This window comes from Oenanthe melanoleuca, chromosome 1 (genome assembly GCF_029582105.1).
Source record: "Oenanthe melanoleuca isolate GR-GAL-2019-014 chromosome 1, OMel1.0, whole genome shotgun sequence".
Lineage (NCBI taxonomy): Eukaryota > Metazoa > Chordata > Aves > Passeriformes > Muscicapidae > Oenanthe > Oenanthe melanoleuca.
Window position 1 is genome coordinate 55,445,329 of NC_079333.1, and position 19,125 is coordinate 55,464,453.

At 39.8% G+C, this 19,125-nt stretch overlaps 1 protein-coding gene across 14 annotated transcripts in view; it reads left to right on the forward strand.

Moving 5' to 3' along the window:
* Positions 1 to 19,125, forward strand: part of ELF1 (E74 like ETS transcription factor 1) — an 86,142-nt gene that overhangs the window by 51,291 nt on the left and 15,726 nt on the right. For 7 of the 14 annotated variants that reach the window (XM_056493765.1, XM_056493830.1, XM_056493757.1 and 4 more), the window contains exons 3-5: positions 6,280 to 6,454; positions 14,837 to 14,944; positions 15,552 to 15,713. In XM_056493765.1, coding sequence (XP_056349740.1) covers positions 6,280 to 6,454; positions 14,837 to 14,944; positions 15,552 to 15,713 — 445 coding nt within the window. Of the gene's footprint in view, positions 1 to 6,279; positions 6,455 to 14,836; positions 14,945 to 15,548; positions 15,714 to 19,125 lie in introns of all 14 variants that reach the window. The other 7 variants (XM_056493724.1, XM_056493780.1, XM_056493743.1 and 4 more) reach the window with 1 other exon arrangement.

The window sequence follows — 19,125 nt, forward strand, 5'->3', positions numbered from 1 at the left end:
AGAGGTTCAGGGTCTAAGTGGCAAATGTGCTCAGTATTTCAGGGAAGTCATAATTCATGGCTATTTTGTTTAAATTTTTTTTGTCTTGGTTAAACAACCATAAATTATGAACCGTCCATTTTCAAATGCAAGCATTCAGCATTCAGTGACAGATGCCAATGGGAGGGACTCAATCACGTGGACCCGTGTGAATGGGAAAGGCTTGCTTTTATCAGCTTTATCTTTTGCAGTTTAGAAAATAATGATTTTTAAATTTTTTGTTATTTTTGGAGGGTTCATTTATTACATAGTAGATCTGTGGTGAGGGAGAAATGAAGTGAAAATATCCTTATTTTCAGAAAGGAACAAGTTGGCTTGGGCTAAGGCTGCTGATAACCTGTCTGGCTTCTGCTACCTGCCAGGGATCTGGTTATAATAGAGTTTGCTTTTTTTTCTCCTCTTTTCTGTGTTTTTGTTTTGTTTGTTTGGGTTTTTATGTTGTTGTTGTGATACAGAGAGAGAATACACACACAAAACTGGGCAGGAGTTTCTGCAGGCTTTGGCTGAGTCAACACCACTGCCTAAACCTGCCTCTCTTTCTTTCTGCAGCTCCTCTCAATACCTTTTCATTTAGTCCTTTGAGGACTTAAAACTAATGTGATGTTTGATCAGGACATTCCTAATTTGAAAAGCTGTATAAAAGCAGCCACAGTGGCTAGATCCATAGTAGGAAGTTTTAAATGGTGCCAGGGAGAAGTTGAATCATTACAACCATTACATTACTAACATAGTTCCCAGTATGACTGCTCTGTGTTGGGCTGTGCTCTCTCAGGTGGTCTGATGCTTGTAGTAACCTTTGCCTGAAGATCCCTTCTGTACCTCTAGCAATTGTTTCTCTCTTCCTTTCTTCTGATAAGGAGGGGTCTGAGACCTTAGGTTGAGCCATGACTTCTGCACCATCATCTCATGCCTACCTTTGCTCATCCATGTTCCCTGGTATCACCATGGGCTTTCAGAAAGATTAAGCCACCAGGCCAAGATGAAGGTCTACTTTTTTTTTTTTTTTTTTTTTTTTTGCTATTTCCAGCTTCTGCAGAAGGTTCCTCCCTCTTACCCACTTGCAGTTTTATGAAGACTTTAAGGAAAATATGAAATCTGTAATGCGGTTGTCTTCCCAGCAAAGTGAGCATCATATGTCTGCCTGCAGCATCTCTCTGTGCAATCTGGTCACTTCTCAGATGCTGGCAGAGGGAACACCTTTAAAGTTACGCAGCTGCCTCTACACAGGGGCTGTCAGCAAAGGAAGAACCAAAAGCTGTTTTCTAGTCACTAAGGTCACTTCCCCTAGTTCTGTTTGGCATTTTGGGGTGTTTTATCTGCTCCTTTGGGAGTGGTTTGTTTGTTTGTTTTTTAAATGTAAATGGCCATCTGTGTTGCAAGTCTGAATGCTATTGTTTGATTAAAAAGACAGTTGTTTTTTCCCTGAGGTTGCTTTCTCCTTTATTTTCCTCCCATGTAGCTTTTCCCTTCTACTATCTATTGCATGTATTTCTTCCTACCCATCATTCACTGGCACAAAATATATTCCATACCAGTTAAAAGCTAGTCACCTTATTCCTGGGACAAGTTGTCATCCTGTATGAGACTGTATAAGAAGACAATACCTCCAAAGCAGAAGAAATCCCCTTCCTTATTTTCCATTTCCGTGGGCAGGATGGTGCTTTGATCTTCTGTCAGTTGGTGACAGTTCATGAGACAATTTTCAGAGAAAAAAAGAAACACCTTGTCAGCATGTCAAATACACTAAAAGAGTTAGAGAGCAGGAAGGAAGATTGCTGCCTTTAGCCCCTGGAGGAGGACCAGGTTCAATTTTTAGGGGATTGTGGAGTATAAACAATGCTTTCAGGGCCTGCTTGTGGGACTTTCCATGAACTTCAGCATCTGTATGAAGTTTGCACTCCTCTGAATTGGTAAAAGTCAGTCTACAGGGATTTTGTGTCTAAGATTCGGAAGATTTTAGCAGTAGCTCGATTGCTTTATGTGCTCACCAGATATGGGAGATGAGTTGAAGCCAAGTCAAAGCTTTGCTGGAGCTAGGGTGTCATATTTTACCTGTATTTTATGTGAGAAACATGAAGCAGCACAAGTAAGAGAAGTTTAAAAACACAAATTGTTCTTCTATGGATGTCTGTATTGATTTCTTGAAAATCATTGCTGACACCTTAATTTGGGACTTTTTTAGAACTTTGGGATAGTCTGCACTCTTTCTTTTTGCTAGGGCGTATAGAAGCACGTTTGTATTAGTAATAAATTATTTTGTGATCTTGCTGTTAGAGAGATATGTTAATTTGTGTTAATTGGATCACTACCTTGTAGTTATTAATTTAATGCTTTTCCTGTGTGTAATACACATTGCACACTAGATTCAAAGGGCCCTGTAGTAAAAAAGGGCTGTTTTGCAGTTCCAAATGTGTACCATTATTTTTGTGTCTTACAAAACACCAGATCTAGAGGAAGGTTTAGTGTGGCTCTCAACTGCGATTCAGATGCTTTCAGTGAAATCAAGAACATTATAAAAGTACCGAGGTGATAACATCACAACAGTCATGTGTACATTTGTGTACATTAGTATTACTGAATGAAAGGCTTGCTAAGGAAATCATAACCGTTTGCAAGTACTGTACAAAAAAGCAATGACCACTTCAGCAAAAATGAATTTCAAATTATATTGGTTTGCAGTTGTGTGAATACTTTTTGCAATAAGATCATATTAAAATTTGTTCTTTACTTTTCACAAACATTGCAGAAGAAAGGAGAAGGAAAGTCCATAGATGGTACCACTGTAGGGTATAAGTTGGAAGCAGTTATAACAATAGTTTTAAAATAAAAGGCCACAAGAAGTGATATTTACTCTGATTCTTCCAGTTCAAAACTGTGATTAAGTTAAAGAAAAACACATTTAAAGTGTCTTACCATGGGTGAATGCTTTTCTGTTCATCTCCAGTCTTTTGGAAGCATAGTGTGCCAACAGCTTCCTTGGGTAGTCCGGCACAAGTTCAGGTAAAGAGGGTATAGCCCTATCATGGAGATTCCTCTGCCTGCAGGCAGACACAGTGACCATATCAGAGTATGTGTATGATGGTTGTTCCTAGACATTTCAAAATACAGTTAAATCTTGGAAAGCAGCTTAGATCTGGTCATATGGATCAAACCAAGTACTTCTGAACTGCATGAAGCAGCACAGTTCATTATCACAGGAAACATTCTGGTATGTAGTGAAGTGTGTTTTAGGAACATGTGGATGTTTGGGCTTTTGTAACTAGATTTCATAGCAAAGTGAGTAGGGTGTAATATAAATAGGGCTGTGAGAAACTGATCTGAAAACATATGAAAATCAGTTGATTTTATCTGTGTTTTGTTTATTATTCTCAAACATTTTTCTGCAACTTGTCCTCTCAGAGGCCAAGCCAGTGGTGAGAGCATCAGTCATTAGAGAAGGCCAGTGCTGAGCCAAAGTAATTTTCTTCTCCAGAAGAAGCTAATGTAAGGCTTATCTGGAGCACAGGCAATTCGATCTGTGGCTGCAGACACTGCAGCTGTTGAGCTGGTGCAAGGGCGGAAGCAGGGCGAGGAGCGCGCCTCGCTGCGCAGACGTGCAGGGAGGAGGAAGCTGGCCGCTTGCTGATGAGTGTGCAGGACACAGATACCTACAGCAGAAAGGAGCACCCCAACCCCTCTGCCATGTCATAGTCAATGCAGAGAAATAGGTGGTTTTAGGGCATGGCATCCTGTCGTAGCACAGGGACCTAAAACTGGGCAGGGAAACTGTGCCCTAGAAATACTGTTTCTGTGTGTTGGCTGGGAAGAGAGCTTGGTCCAAGTGCCTGCACCATAGCTGTCTGTAACTTAAATCCCAAAAGTTATGTATCATGGCATATTACTGAAACTGAGATATTTACACTGTTTTGAGAATCTAATTGTATCTCAGGAATGAGGCTGTAATGGACCATCTACCTTGTAGCTTATGGAATGTATTGTTGAAAATAAAACTTTTTTTAAATGCATATAATTTTTTTATTTTTATTTTCTCTTTACAGTGTTTAATCTTTTTTTATTGATATGGCTTTTATTTAATCAAATCTATTTGCTTGTTCTTGCCTGGAAGCAAATAGGATCAAGGATATTAGGGTCAGTAAACAAATAGGATGCAAAATGTGTACATTACTTTTTCTAAGGAACAGTACAGACCTCTTGGCCATCAATGATTTATGGTTTCTCAGCTCCAGAACGATGCAGCGTTGGTTAGAGGTGCCCACAAAGGTGTGGAGTAGCAGCTGTCTCATTGCATGTCTTGATATACACCTGTCATCTGGTGATAAGATTGCACAAGAGGACCTTAACTGGTCTGCACTTTGTTCATGTTTATTGATCTTCTACCATATTGCTGTCTTTTGAAACATGTTTCCTAGATTAGGTCATTATTTGTTGTGTCTTTTTTAAAAATTTTGGTTTTGTTGGCTTTTTTTGGTTTTGTTTGTTTGTTTTTGTTTAGGAGACTGTCTATGATAAAAGCCCATTAAAATACTCTTTTTGGTTTTTAGTTCTTCTTTTTTTCCTGGTTGCCCTTTACCACGGTTTTTGCTGAGACATGTTTTACAAAACACAGAGCAATTTAAAGTGGTAATTACTGCCTTTTAAAACTTCTAATTGCACTTTCTACTTTCAGTACTTACAGTCCAGGCTCTTCCCTAGGGGAGGCTTACTCCCATAGCTTGTCTGGGTTGAGCAGATGGCTCTGATACCATTTTCCATCCGTGACGGTGTGCGTAGCGGCAAGAGGGAGAGATGAGTAATTCTTAAACAACGGCATAATCATACAGTTGGGTTTTCCCTTGAGTTTTTAACTTGTGTGGTTAAAAAACCTGCTTGATCTCCCTTCTGATACCTGGAGGGAACCTACAGGAAAGATTGAGACTGTTTACAAGAGCCTGTGGTGTCAGTGCAGGTGGGAATGACTTCAAACTTAAAAGACAGTAGGTTTAGATTAGATATTGGGAAAAAGTTCTTCATTGTGAGGGTGGAAGGGTACTGGAACAGGTTGCCCAAAAAAAGTTGGGTATTCCCATCCCTGGAAATGATTAAGGCTAGGCTGGGTGAAACTTAGAGCCACCTGATGTAGTGGAAGGTGCCCCTGTTCAAGGCAGGGGGATTGGAACTAGATGATTTTAAGGCTTCTTCCAACCCAGGCCGTTCTGTGATTCTGTGATCTACACATATCTGTGCTCTTCTGTGGAGGGTGGGACCAAATGTACATATACTAGTTTTTTCAGAAATGTGTTTTTGCAACTTTTTAAGGTTTTTTTCTTCTTTTCAAGCTTGACACATTCATAATGTGTTTTATTTTTGTAGTCAGGGAACCTTAGAGTTACACTGGACTTTCTTTGAACCTGTTCTGCTATCAATCTGCTATGACTTTCTTCTTGCAAATGGCATTTTAAAACACTCACTTTGAAAGTTATTTGCTGAAAACCTCTTCCTGTTGAGTGGTTGCCTTTTCAGAGAGAGTGGATCTTGTTATTATTGCTGGTCAGTTTGATTTCTGTTTCCCAGCTGCCTCTTTTCTTCTGTGTCTGATGCAAAATTATTATCAAGGCCAAAGGATGATATCTAAAAGCAGAGTTAGGAAGGAAAGTAGCAAGGGGTGTGTGGTGTGAGTAATGTTAAATTAGTAAAGCCATAAGAATTAGAGAGGGAATGTATTGCAGCCCTTACATCAACCTGTTACACCCCTACCTTCTGTAGCAAGAGTCCCCTAAAATTTGATTTTCCAATAGTGTCTCATAGGAAACTTGGTGCCTGTAAGAGCTTTGTCCAGTACTCCTAGCCACAAGACTCCTTCACTCTCAGATTGATGGGAAGAGCAGAAGGTGAAGGTTTTTGCAGCAAGTTGTTCACCCAGTATTATTGCCAGGAAAATGTAGCACTTACTGTGCCACCTCTCTGTATTGTCAACTTTAATGCTGCAAATCTGTGTCGTGCAAGTCTGGTGTTACATACTGAAGTACAGAACAGTCAGTATGGTAGATACTACAGCAACATTCCACCTCTGGCTCCTGGTGGGACACTGCTGCTATTTGCTTTCAGGTGCTAAAAATCATCTTGTCCTTTAGTACTCCCTCCTGACAGTTTAATATCCAGGTGGTTTAGTACAGGTCTGTTGAAGTATTAGTCATTAGGTGGCTAGATTGGAGGCAGTCTGACTAATACTTTGTTGTTTATTTTTTTCTCCACCCCTCCCAGCTTGGTGATCCATCTATTTTCCCTGCTGTCATTGTGGAACATGTTCCAAGTGCAGAACTCCTACATAACTACTCTGGTTTAACCTGTGTGGATGAACCTAGTGACATGATCACTGAGAACTCTCTGGATGTCGCAGAAGAGCAAATCATAGAAGATGATGATATCACCCTCACAGGTGGGCAATAAAACCATCTCTGTGCACCAAGATGGCTGTGACTAATGGAGGAAGAAAGTTTAATGACAAAAAATAACAGGGAGCAAAATGAATAGTGGCATTTAATGGTGTTAATTCTGTACAAGACTGAGAAAATGGCATTAATATTGTTAGCAGGTGGCTTGCAATCCCAGTTGCACGGCTGATAATGGTGATTAAGGCAGAGTCCTGCTTGGAGTATACCAACAAGGTTTTTCTTTGTTCTTCATAGGTTTTATTTGCTTTTACTTAATAGGTGGTACGTTCCTAAATAAACATATATACCAACAAGCAGTACATCTACTCAAGCTGCATATTCCTGCTTTTAACTTCCCGAGGGTATACAGTTATAAATTAAAATGTACATGCTGGTGTGACTTACTGGTGTAAGTATACTCAGTATAGTATTAATTTTGGATCTCTAGTAATGATTCACACCTAAAATACAGATTTATTTTTTTTTTTATAAATTCTATTAGAAAAGGTAGCCCTAAAGAGCAAACAATTTTCAAGAGGAAAGCTCAAAGGTTTGTCACATGTGTTAAGAACAACCCCACACTGAATGCATGTATTTGAAGTGCTTTTGCCGAAAAAGTCTCAAAGGCAAGGTAGATACTTTACAGAGAGTTCCTTGCAGCCACTAGGCTCCACACCTGGACTGTCTCCAGGGATGGAGACAGCTTGCTGGTTTCACTTATGCTTTTGATATTATTTCCAAAGATATGCTCTGATACAATCTTTTACTACCAAAAGCAAAACAGGAACTCAATATAATATGACATGAGAAACAGTTCACAGACTAAACTGACATGAGCTGTTCTCAGTAAATGATTTTATCTGATGAATATGGCTCCTTTTTTGTTAAAGTAGTGAATTATCTGTGTACAAACCGTGACCATACGAATAAGTTAGGTTATTATTCAAGAAGGCTTTCCATACTCCAACAGTATTTCAAGTTGGGACCTCTTGCCAACTTGCTGTTCATATTAATTATTCACACTACAACTGGCATTTCCCCAGTGTGTTACTTAAGCACCACTTAATGTGTCCGTATGAATTTCATAGCAGATCATTTTTGTGAATCTATATTCACTGTAATATATTGTGTGTGAATTTTTACATGCATGAGTAATTGTGAAACTCCACTTTTGTGAATGCCCTTGTTAACCTTCTTTTTTTTTTTTTTTTTTTTTTTTTTTTTTTGTTTGCTGGTCACTTGAGAAGGGTATGCAAATTGCTGCCAGAAACTGAAAATATTTAATCCTTGTAACCGATGGTGTCCAAGGGTTTCTGGGATACTTTGGAGGCAGACAAGTACAGTATTGTTCCCATCATCCATTATAATTCAAGAAATCTGGTTTTCTTTAAAGGCAAAGTCCTTAGAAATTGAGACTGCCCCTTTGCAGAGATGGTTGTTGTGAAGGAGATGTTAACTAATTATTCATTCCATAGTGTCTGTCCTGTGCATGCTGTGGATTTCCTTAGAGGGGAAAGGGGATGAATGCAGGCTGAGCCAGGAGCAGCACTGTGGCTGGAAAGCTCCTGCACAGGACAAGGCTGGCAACACTAGCCCAGCCCCTGGTCCCTGGCAGGGAGCCATCCAGCCTGACTCTAGTGGGGTAGAATTTGGGGCCCAGGAGTGTGAAGGCACCCCACGGGAGGAGACAAGAGGACACTGGGGAAGGAGCCCCTGTTAGCTCCCTGCCCACTGTGGACAAGCATTGGCTGTGGCCAAGCTGCCCAGTTGAACTGCAAGGCTGCTGTGTGGAAGAGACCTCAGTTCAAGTACAGATTGCTGTAGGCTGCCTCTGAAATGGGGCTAATCATAGCTCGATTTTTCCACCTACTCTATTTTTCAGCTGCTTTTTTTTTTTTCTCCCTTCTTTGAAGTTTGCTTCTTGATTTTGTTTGCTCTCAACAGTGAAATGTGTTGTTTTGTTCTTTGAAGTTAATACCGGTCTTTTCAGTCACTTCCACGTTACGCCTTTGAGAGAGGATCAGACATCATAAAGACTTTACTAATTCCACATTAAAATATTAATAAGACTGAAGTTCACAGCAAAACAAAACTGAAACCACCATAATTTATGACTAAAGTTACTGAGCAATTACTGTTTAATATTAAGGATTTAGGTTTTTTTTAAATCTCTAGTTTTTCAGTACTATTTTTTGACTGTCATCCACTGGGCTTCTCTTTTCTCCTAGATAAACAGAAATTAGCAGTAGGCCTCGTGAAACTGAACCTATCAGTTTTTAGGGATATATATGCAGAATAGTGGATTCTGATAGGTTTTTTCATCTATAGGATGTAGCTTCAGTCCTTCAAAAGCACAACTATCACATTGGTTATTACTTACCTGCCATATAAATTATAACCTGCATAAAACTGTAAGAACAGCATCTGTTGCACATGAAACCCTGCTGAGACATGGCCAGCAATCAGCTTTTTACCTATGTTAATTCTTATGCTGTAATTTTTTTGTAATTAATTGGCAGACGTGCCTTGTCACTCTCCTCTTTAAAAGCACTTTTCCCTGGAAGAACTGCAATGGCAATTTTATGGTCAGTTTGTTGCCAGTCTTATGGGATTTTAAATGATTAACTATCATGTAGTAAAGGGTGATTAACAAAATTAATTGGAACATTTGGCTTTGCATGAAGTTTTATCTCTAAAGGGAATATTGAAATATTTTTTCTCTTAAATATATAGGGGATAATGTTTTGTGCAGGAGAACTCAAGACCAACTTGTCAGATGGTACAATTTGCTGCACTTTGTATATCTTATTAATGTGGCTAATTATGGATATAAGGTGCACAGGAAGGAGGAACTAATCAGATTATGTAATTCCTGAAAACATTTATTTTTAATTTTTGTTGTAATCTTTTTTTAACTTTCTCAATTTTCGTGAGTTTAATTTATTGAAAACCACAGTTAATCAGAGTCTGCCATTTTGTGGTTCACCTGTTTGGCATTGTTTGTTTTCATGGGATCAGGGAAGTGTCTGCACTGAGACAGTTTGGGGGGGAGGGGATGAGAGAGCAGGGACAGAAAATTTGAGTTTAGATGTCCTGTGCCCTCATCTGAATAGGGAGCATGGAAGTGTGCATTTTCATAGATTGATAATGCTTCTTAATAACCAATTCATTTTGCAACATTTTGGAGTTTGGTACCATTTGCCTGGTACATTTTGTGAAGCTCTAGCAGTCCTGCACAAACACAACTTATTTGGTGGTCATTTCTGATATTACAAAGAAATCCAAAGGAGTAGTTAGGTGGAAACTGAACTTCATAGTGTTAATCTGTGAGGATTGTGAGTTGATGAGATGCCAGTTGCAAAAAACAGGTTTTGGTTTCAGTTACTTTGTAAAGAAATTATTCACAGCTGCCTGTAGCTCTGGTAAAACCAGAGGGATTTTTTTTTTATATGCCTCCTCAGTGAGATAATTTTCTTTACAAATTGTAAAGCCTTATTTAAAAAAGAAAATGGTGATTTGCTGCTCTCATGAAATACCTGTGTTTTAAAACTTAGTCTTCCAGTGTCAGATAACAATCAGCTAAAAGTGAATACTAAAATGTAAGTGCTTAAATTTAACAGCCAGCTATTCTGTAAATAAAGGGGCATCTGTCCACGTCTAATGGTTCTCTTTCTTCTTTTAGCAACTTTAGATTTCTTCTGACATTATTTTGAGGTTCTGCAGTCCCTGTTTTTGTCTCTAGTAAAACCAGCAGTGAATTTAAACACAGCTGTGACTAGCACAGCCTTTATCTCAGCTTGGATAAGGACTCCTGTTGCCCACTCTCCAGAGCTTCCAGCCACCAGGGAAGCAATGGGAGTGGGATAGAATTACCCAAAGTGGTGTGAAAATTTCAATAAAGGCACTGGACAGGAGTAGAGAAAGCAGGTCTTTGAGGTGGGGAACTTCCAACATGAGGCATAAATTCAGAGCAGAACGCTGTGTTTGGGCAAGCCTTGTGCTAATGCTGATTCATAGGGAACCTGGATTCACAGTAACTAGGCAGAAATTGGCATGCAGATACAGAGGCTTATGTTTGTGGCTTGCTCAGATAAACAAAAACTTGTAGAGTACCCTGGGAAAAACTGAAGATATTTTTAGGTGTGGTTTTCCATCTCGCTTTTCCTTTTTTTCTTACACATTTTTTCTTCCCTGCTTCTTTTTCTCTTTTTCATTTTTTTTTTATTTTTTCTTCCAGTTTTTTTCTTCCCTCTCTCCCTTTTTTCCTTTTTTAAAAAAAACTTTTTCCTATTTCAAATAACGTTTGAAACCTGATACTTTGCAGAAATGACACTCCCTGCTGTCCCAGTTTTTCAGCTCTGACTTTGGCAAAGAGGAACAAATAAGCCATTTAACTCTAGTTCTTCTTAAAACTGGGACTATATCATAACAGCCAGTGATTGGAATACCATTCTTCAGCATTATGGAAATGCTAAAATAAGAGACACAGCTTGCCTTTGGTAGTTGAGCTGGTTATCTCTGAACATGGTCTCATGCTGAAGGATGCAAATGAGCATCTTGCTGTTAAAAGGACAAAGAGGTGATCCTCCACTTTTTCTGTGAGGTGCCCCACACCTTTTTTGTGTCAGCTCTTGAGTTCTTGTAATTCAACTTGCTTACCCAGCAATACACCCAAAACCTTTTCAGTCATTTTATAGATCTCAGTTGTCTCACTATGTGATCAAAAAAGCTTAAAGTCTGGCATGTGTAAAGTGACAGTAGTTTGGATCACAAACCAGGGGCAGGGATGGGAGCAAAACCACAACTTTTGGTTCTTTCAGCAGCAGGGAAATATTAACTTGTCTTAAACCACTGTGTGAAATCATCTTCTCAGAAGATGCTTGAAGGGTTGGCAAGAGGAGTGGAGTGGTTAAGAAACTTATTATTGCCATCCTGTGTTTGTGGATAGAAAGATAGTGCTGCTGCTTGTAGAGGAATACATCTGTTCCAGGTGGCTCTGCTGGCAAATGGCAAGGTGAGATGCAGATTGAGCTTAGGGTGTGAGCCAGACACAAGAGGCTGTGAACTGCCAGCCTTTGGGATAATGAAGGGCACCAGGGCCAAGCAGGCAATAAACAGCGAGAGAGAAGCTGGGAATTGCTGGTCTTTTGGATAAGAAAGGAGAAGAAGACAGGTGATGGCAGCAGGGTGGATGGACACAGAGAGGAAGAGGGAGACTTGCCCTGGGTGGACCATAAGGCTATAAAATCCCAGGGATTCCTTGGTTGGGGTCCTCCTTGGGGGCACCAGCTCAGGCTGTTTCTGTGTTATGTGCTGTGAATAAATGGCTTTATGGAACAAGACATCTGAGACTGCTGTGGGACACCTGGGGCTTCACTGGTGAGGAAGCCTGGTCTGGCTGTGCAGGGGCTGTGTGGGGAGCCCAGGGCACACCTGGGGCTGCTCTGGTGAGGAAGCCTGGTCTGGCTGTGCAGGGGCTGTGTGGGGAGCCCAGGGCACACCTGGGGCTGCTCTGGTGAGGAAGCCTGGTCTGGCTGAGCAGTGGGTGTGTGGGGAGCCCAGGGCACAGCTGGGGCTGCTCTGGTGAGGAAGCCTGGTCTGGCTGTGCAGGGGCTGTGTGGGGAGCCCAGGGCACACGTGACAGGAGCCGCCCGCTGTGAAGGGGCTTTGACCCAGCAGGGGCCGTGTCTGGCCTTGGGATGGGACTGCCAGGGAGTCTCATCAATGGTCACACTGGGAAGTTTCCTTAACGTGCTTGTATTTTTTGTGAGCAGCAAATCATATTGGTTTCTATGTTTACATTATTTATATGGCTATTATAAGGTCCCTTCATTAGTCTTGGATAGGGATAGTAAACTTCTAGCCATATGGTGTAACAGTGATGTAAAGCTCATAGCCTCTTCCTCACCTGCTCACTTCCAAAGAAGAATTGGCTCTGCTCCATCACCTTAGTACATGAAAGCCAGTAAGTCTATTTGGTCCTCCTGCAGCTCTCTCTGAGGAAAGAGCAGGCAGCAGCAGCTCTCTCCTTCCTGCCTACAGAACTGAGAACCTGGGGGTACCATTGCTGGCTTTAAAATTGTATGTGGTAAGCCAGCCATCCTCCGTGATTTTGACTGAGCTGGTTCGTGGCAGGCTAACCTTCCTGTCCATTCAAACAATGTGAGAACTGAGAACAGCTGCTTTGGCAATGCTGTGTATATTTACTTATATTTGTATGATGTGACATCGTTCTTGAGGTCCTGGTAATGCTGGTAGATGATACGGGAAGTTCTCATCCAGATAAAACTTAGAACCAGAAGCATCAAGTCACCAGCACCAAGAGTGTACATGGCTGCAGACTGAATGGGATGAGCATGTTCTGTCCCCTCCTGATGGCCAGGCATTCCCTAGATGTTCCTTGTACACCTCTTGGGGCTGGGATGCCCTGGGTCTGAACTCTCGAGCCTGTCAGCTGCCTGAAAAAATTGTCAGCCATTTGCTGCTCTCTCTTGCTTCCAAGTTCAGGACCTTAGTCCATACTCACTTTCTCTTCATGCTATCCTCCTTCCCAGCTCTGTGCTTCTCATTTCTTAATATTGTTTGGAGATGTTAGCCAGAAGGTGCAGATAGATCCTTAACTGTCCGAATGTCTTTGCCAGATAAAGGGTGGAGGTGACCTCGTAGAAAACAGGGTGACTTGCTGTGTGGATCAGGGGTTCCCAGCACCTGTCTACTTTATTCTGTATTAGTCGTACACTAAGGGCTCAAGGAAAGGTCCAGAAGGTAAGGAGGCTTCTGTAAATCACAGCTTGTAGAAGAGGGTAGGGCTGATGTGTGGATGCCAGCTGAAGCTGTAAACATTTGGTATGAAACCAGTGGGTTTCGTTTGGTTGGTTTTTTAATTATATAATTGCCTAGTGCTAATTGAACTGGTTGCTTTGTTGTTGCTGTGATATTTTTAAGGTTAAAATACATAAATTCTGGCATAAACTTTTTGCTTTTGTGTGCAAAAATATTCAAAGGTCACTACATTGTGTTTTAACGTGTATATTTGCTTGCTCTGTCAGTCAGTGTGGTTTTTTAGTTTTGTTTTGGTTTTTAATGTGACTGCCCCACCCAAAATTCCTCAAATCTTAACAGGGAGAGGGGTGAAAAGCCTGTGAAAGTAGCTGAGGTTTCTTGGTGTCCTAGAGAGGGGAATACTAATGTAGCCCTTTTTATCATTTTGATAGATGCAAGTTCCCAATTCCCTAAACTTGCATCAAGTTCATGTCAAAGGATAAGGAAGCCCAGCCCAATCATTTCCATTCAACAAGCAGTAATTTCTAAAAGGATGTGTTGAACAGTTGTAAATGTTTATGGTACCATCCATGTTATTTTTTATGCTACAGTTATTTTTTAAAAATCATCTGGTAAAGTACTCTTCCAGTTAAACCAGCATTGTCTTCTTGGAGCAGCTGTTATTTTGCAAAATGATATTTTATTGGATTTTTTTTTTTTGTTGTGTACCCCCAGATGACCTAACATGTACCTTAAGCATTTTAATTAATGCTCAGGAGCTTTGGGTTTATCTAATGGCTGCCCTCATGAGATTGATGAGGAATTGTCTAGAAGTCAAAAATTTTGAAAAGGTTGCCAGCCTTCTATATTGCTTTTCGTGTTTCATGTTTGCTTTCCAGTGTATTCTTGGAGACTGCACTGTTAGTCCTACATGTAATTCCCATGAATTTGGTTGGTTTAGGATTCAGCTACACCTTTACATCAAATGGTCTCTAATAGAACTTGTGGAATATTTTCATGTCTCTCCTCCAGGTTAAATGACTGAATAGTTTTGATGGGCATCTCTTATTTATGGAGTTCACTTCTATTCATAGAACCACAGAATTGTTAGGGTTGGAAAAGACCTCTCAGATCATCAAGTCCTACTGTCAACCCAGAACCACCCCCATGTTCACCATTAAATCATGTCTTTGAGTGTCATATCCACATGTTTTTCTGGGGATAGGACGTAGGAGCATCATAAGAAGTTACCAATATTGTGTTTTTAAATAATCTCTGGAATATTGCTTGTGGTACTGATATTTCTTAGTTTCATGGGTGTTGTGTTTTACTGCATGTGCTTGATCAGCAAAGAGAGGGGTTAACAAGATAAGACAGAAACAAAAGGGTTTGTTTGGGGTTTTTTTATACATGCAATCTGAAAAATGTACTGTACTAAATAAATGGAATTATTACGCTGCATTTTCTCCATAGCTAATCTGTTGCTACACATCTAGTAAAAGACCATCTTTATCACTTTTTCTTTCTTTTTCTTTTTCTGGGAATTTAATATGAATAAATATCATGTTAAGCTTTAAGTCTAGTTTATAGCTTCTTAAGAATATATTTTTCTTCCTTGCTTTTAGTTGAAGCATCTTGTCATAATGGAGATGAAACGATGGAAACAATTGAGGCTGCTGAAGCTCTTCTTAATATGGACTCCCCTGATCCTATGTTGGATGAAAAAAGGATGAGTAAGTTTTTTTAATTAAAATCCAATCTGTATTTACCAGGTTTATTTGTGAAAGGAGGAGGGATTCAGTGCACCATGGCTGCATAGAATTGGTAAATTTTTTTATAATTTCCAGATAGCCTTTATATACATAATTAGGTATCAGAAATCCAGTGTCATATGCAATGAAAGATTTCATTGCCAAGCCAGAGTTGAACAGGAAAGGAAAAAGTCACAAATTACAGAGAGAAAGTGTGAATGAAGTTGGATGGATTAGATTGCAGTATTTTGTTTGTTGATGCTTATGTTGTCAGGATAAAACAATGTACACTTACATTTACAGATTGCCTTAAATATGAATGTGTGATCAGCAGATTATTGTGTTTTTTGTGGGGTAGCTTCTGTCATTAAATTGTTCTATTTTAGTAGTGCTTCTGCTTGTGTAAAATGTTGTTGGTACATATATTGAATTATAAACGATTCTATTGAACTATAAACTTCTCTCACTTGAAAGACTTAAGTGTCATAGTTTGATTTGATCCTATGTTTAAATTTTTGCTCTAAATCCAGCTTTTTAAAATCCTCTTGTCTATTTGAAAATACTCCTTTTGTCCCTTCCCCTTAAGCAGCTATGTTTGGAGCAACTGAAGAGGAAGAAATGGTGCCTCCTATCACACATGTGTCAGTGACACTCGATGGGATCCCTGAGGTGGTGGAAGTTCACCAAGCCCCAGACCCTTATGCTGAATCACCAGAGACTCCAGAATTTGAACAACCAAAGAAGAAAAAAGGTAAGATGCTACCAGGGAACAGCAGTGTGAAGCAGGAAAGTAGTGGGTGGCATGGTTGCTTCCTTGTAGGTGTCTGGAACCATTCTGGGTGTCAGGCCAAAATAACTGAGTGAGCTCAGCCAGAAATTCAGGGAAAGCATTTTCTTCCTGTATAGTGTGAGCACATTTACAGATGCTTAGACTAATGATATTGTAGAGGTAGCAATGGTGGCTTATCATACATCTCTACTTATCATACATCTCTCTCTTACATCTCTACTAATTCCTATTATAGTTTCTTCTTCAGAACAGAATTGCAATACAAGCCATAGAGCTTTGCTGCTGTGAATCTGGGATAACTTTCATTAGCTCTTACTTAGCTTCAACTGAAGATACTTGATCAGTTCAGAAAACGGGATGATAATGGGGAGGGACTTTTAGCTTTTCTTAAATATTATTGAATTTTAAATTATTATTAGCAGCTGCATGCTGCAGTAAGTATTATTCCCATTTGTAACAGTTTACATTTACATAGTGTAGTGATGTTCCACTGCATTCAGTGCTGTGCCAAAGAGCCATGAAGTGGTGTTAGCCAGACATTCTGCTCCTATTTTACTACCCTGCTTCAGTGTAGACCCCATTAGAGGCTCTGAAGCTGGTGTCTTCAGGAAAAGGGAGTCAATCATGCAGTACATATAGATGTTAAATGCTCTTGCAACAAATTAATATAAAAAAAAAATATATGAAGGAGGTTATGTTTCTGGAACTAATCCTAGGGCTCATCCTAGAGCATGAGGACTTTAACAGGTTCCCCTGTGTAATAGCCTTCCAGAATACAGCTTCGGCTACTCAGCTATACTCCTGTGGAATAGTGCATTTTTGCTGCTACTTTTGCTGCTAATTCCAAATGTTTGGAATTGTTATGTGTGGGACAGACCACATTGGCCTGTGAAGATCTTGGGGAAGCTTCCTGAGCCCTGTGTGTGTGACAAGGTCTCATAGGGATGGGTGTAGGTCAGGAAGTCTCTGATTCCCCTAAGAAAGCTGAACTGAAACTGCTGTGGAGGAGAGCTTTACCAGCAGCTACCCTGAAAGTGCTGCTGGGGAAGCTACTATGGCTATGCACACTACTGTGAGATAACCAACTGTAAGAGGATTTTGAACTGGGGGGTTTTTGTTTGTTCTTCTCTTCCCTTCTTCTTTTTTAATGTTGACTGCTGTGTGGGTCAAAACAAGGAGCTGCTGTCTGCCAGACATTTAACCTCTTTGGTTTGATGTTTTCATGCTCTTTCGTGTTGTGCTTCTGCTTACTCCCACTCCTTCCTCCTCCCTAGCTGTAGGTTAGAAAACCAGTTGCTTCACAGAAAATGTGTATTTGTTTTAGAAAAAAACAATGCTGGAAAGCATGCATCAGCTTAGTGTTTCATTAAGTACTAGTTTTCAGTGAACTCGAGGCTTCATAAATTAGATGGTATGGTCTGAGTGATGTAGAAGTGTTACTTCAAAATATCTGGGGATTTGTAAGGCATTGTTGTACAAGAATTGCTGCAAAATGTTATTAAGTTTTTAGTGCACTTTAGGATAATGTGCAATTTGGGGTTTTGTTATTTTTGTTTGTTTGTAGGGTATATATTTTTTTTAAGTACACTCTGTTTACCTTCCTTTGGTCAGTTTTGAGGCATGGCAAAGGATGGTGATCATTTTGCCCTGTCCATATCACTCATGATTTTATAGGGTTTTTACAGATTTTATAGACTTCTTTTATAGACTTACAGCATACATAATCCATTGGCTAAAGTTAGAGGGATGCACAATGCAGAGCATTGCCAGCTAACTGGCCCAGAATGGTGCTGCCTAGTAGAGCTCCTCCAAAAGAATGTTCACCTGAAGCAAATTGGTGGTTTCACTTCCTTTCCTTTTGGCCTTATTGCTGCAGAAGAGCTGCAGCATCCATCCATCCCATCTGCTCAACTCCAAACCCATGTTCAGCATGATGTTTGTACTTATGAATGTCTGAGCACTGAACTGCTCAGCTATGGATCAGAAAGACAGGAAAAACAAAGAGATGTCAGACAAAGAAACTTGGAAATTTGCTGTATTAATACCTTCAGTTCTGTGTTTGCTGTGGAGGATATCTGGCAGCAGGAGGACACATAAATTGTAATCATAGTATTTTAGATAGATGTAATTTATTTTGTTTGTACATATGTAATTTTTTTAACAAAACTCACTGAAAATAGTGCAAGAAAATGGATTTTTAAATTTTCTGGTGTGATATAAAATATTTAATCAGGATGAACATCTCACTGCCTAATGTCACCTTAACTTTTAGCATGAATTTCTAACCTGAAGTGTTCTACAGCCTGAAAATAGGAAAGTGAAAATACCAATTGTAAATCCAATTAGCTATTCAAAATTATGGTAGGCCCACATAAGGATTAGCTCTTGCACACTTTTTATCCTTCCTCTTTGCAAAATTCTTTCCTGAAATGAATTTACTCTGAAGAACAGCAAATTCATGCTCTATTGAAGCAAAGGAGGAAGCATGCTAGTGCTTAATGTGCTTTTAAAAAATATCTTCTTTTAAACGAAGGAAGCATATCTGATGTGTCTCTGTTAACTGTTTTTTGATGGTATCAGTCAGTGCCTGGAGACAATAGCTCACAGTGTAGTCTAAAACTATCCAAATAAAGTTTCTCTAGTCCAGATATACAGCAGTAACAGCAATACGTTTCTGTAAACAAGTTTCACATCCTTCACTGATTTCTAATTTTGGATGGGCTTCTTATAGAGCGTTGAAGTAGTCTAGGCTGAAGTAAGAGAGCCTAGAATTGCTCTTGCAGTCCTATTCCTATGTAGTAGCCTAGGTTATCTCTAATCAGAAGTGCATAAATTATATGGGATCAGTACTTAAGTTTCCTGAAGCTGAGTAGTAGTTCAGTCCTGACCTAATTGAGCTCTCATCCACTTCATTTCCTTTTAAGAACTGAACTCATTTAGACATAATGTCTAAATTAGTGACATCAAAATAACACTCTCTACTCCTTAATGGCTACATTTACACCTGTTCAAGAGGGGAAATGAAACAACAGAGTCTTCCCACAGCTCTAATGGGGAAAGCACTTAGCCAAGTTACCCTGAGGGACATCTTCTTCGTAAGAAGCTCATCCATGCCAGTGACTTTGTCTAGGATGTTTTAGGTAAAATTGACACCTCTGCAACCTGCAGTGGTGATTGGAGAGAAGCTGCTAAAAATATACTCCAGTAGTTCTTTATCCTTTCATATAATGATATATGAAAAAAACAATGCTGTATGTTTTTCTCCCTTTTACCTTCTTTCAAATCAAGGATGACGTTACTGGTCAAAACAGTGGGTGTCATTTATGTCCCATTCTGAGTCATGAATTCTGTCTGGATGAAAGCAAGAAAACTA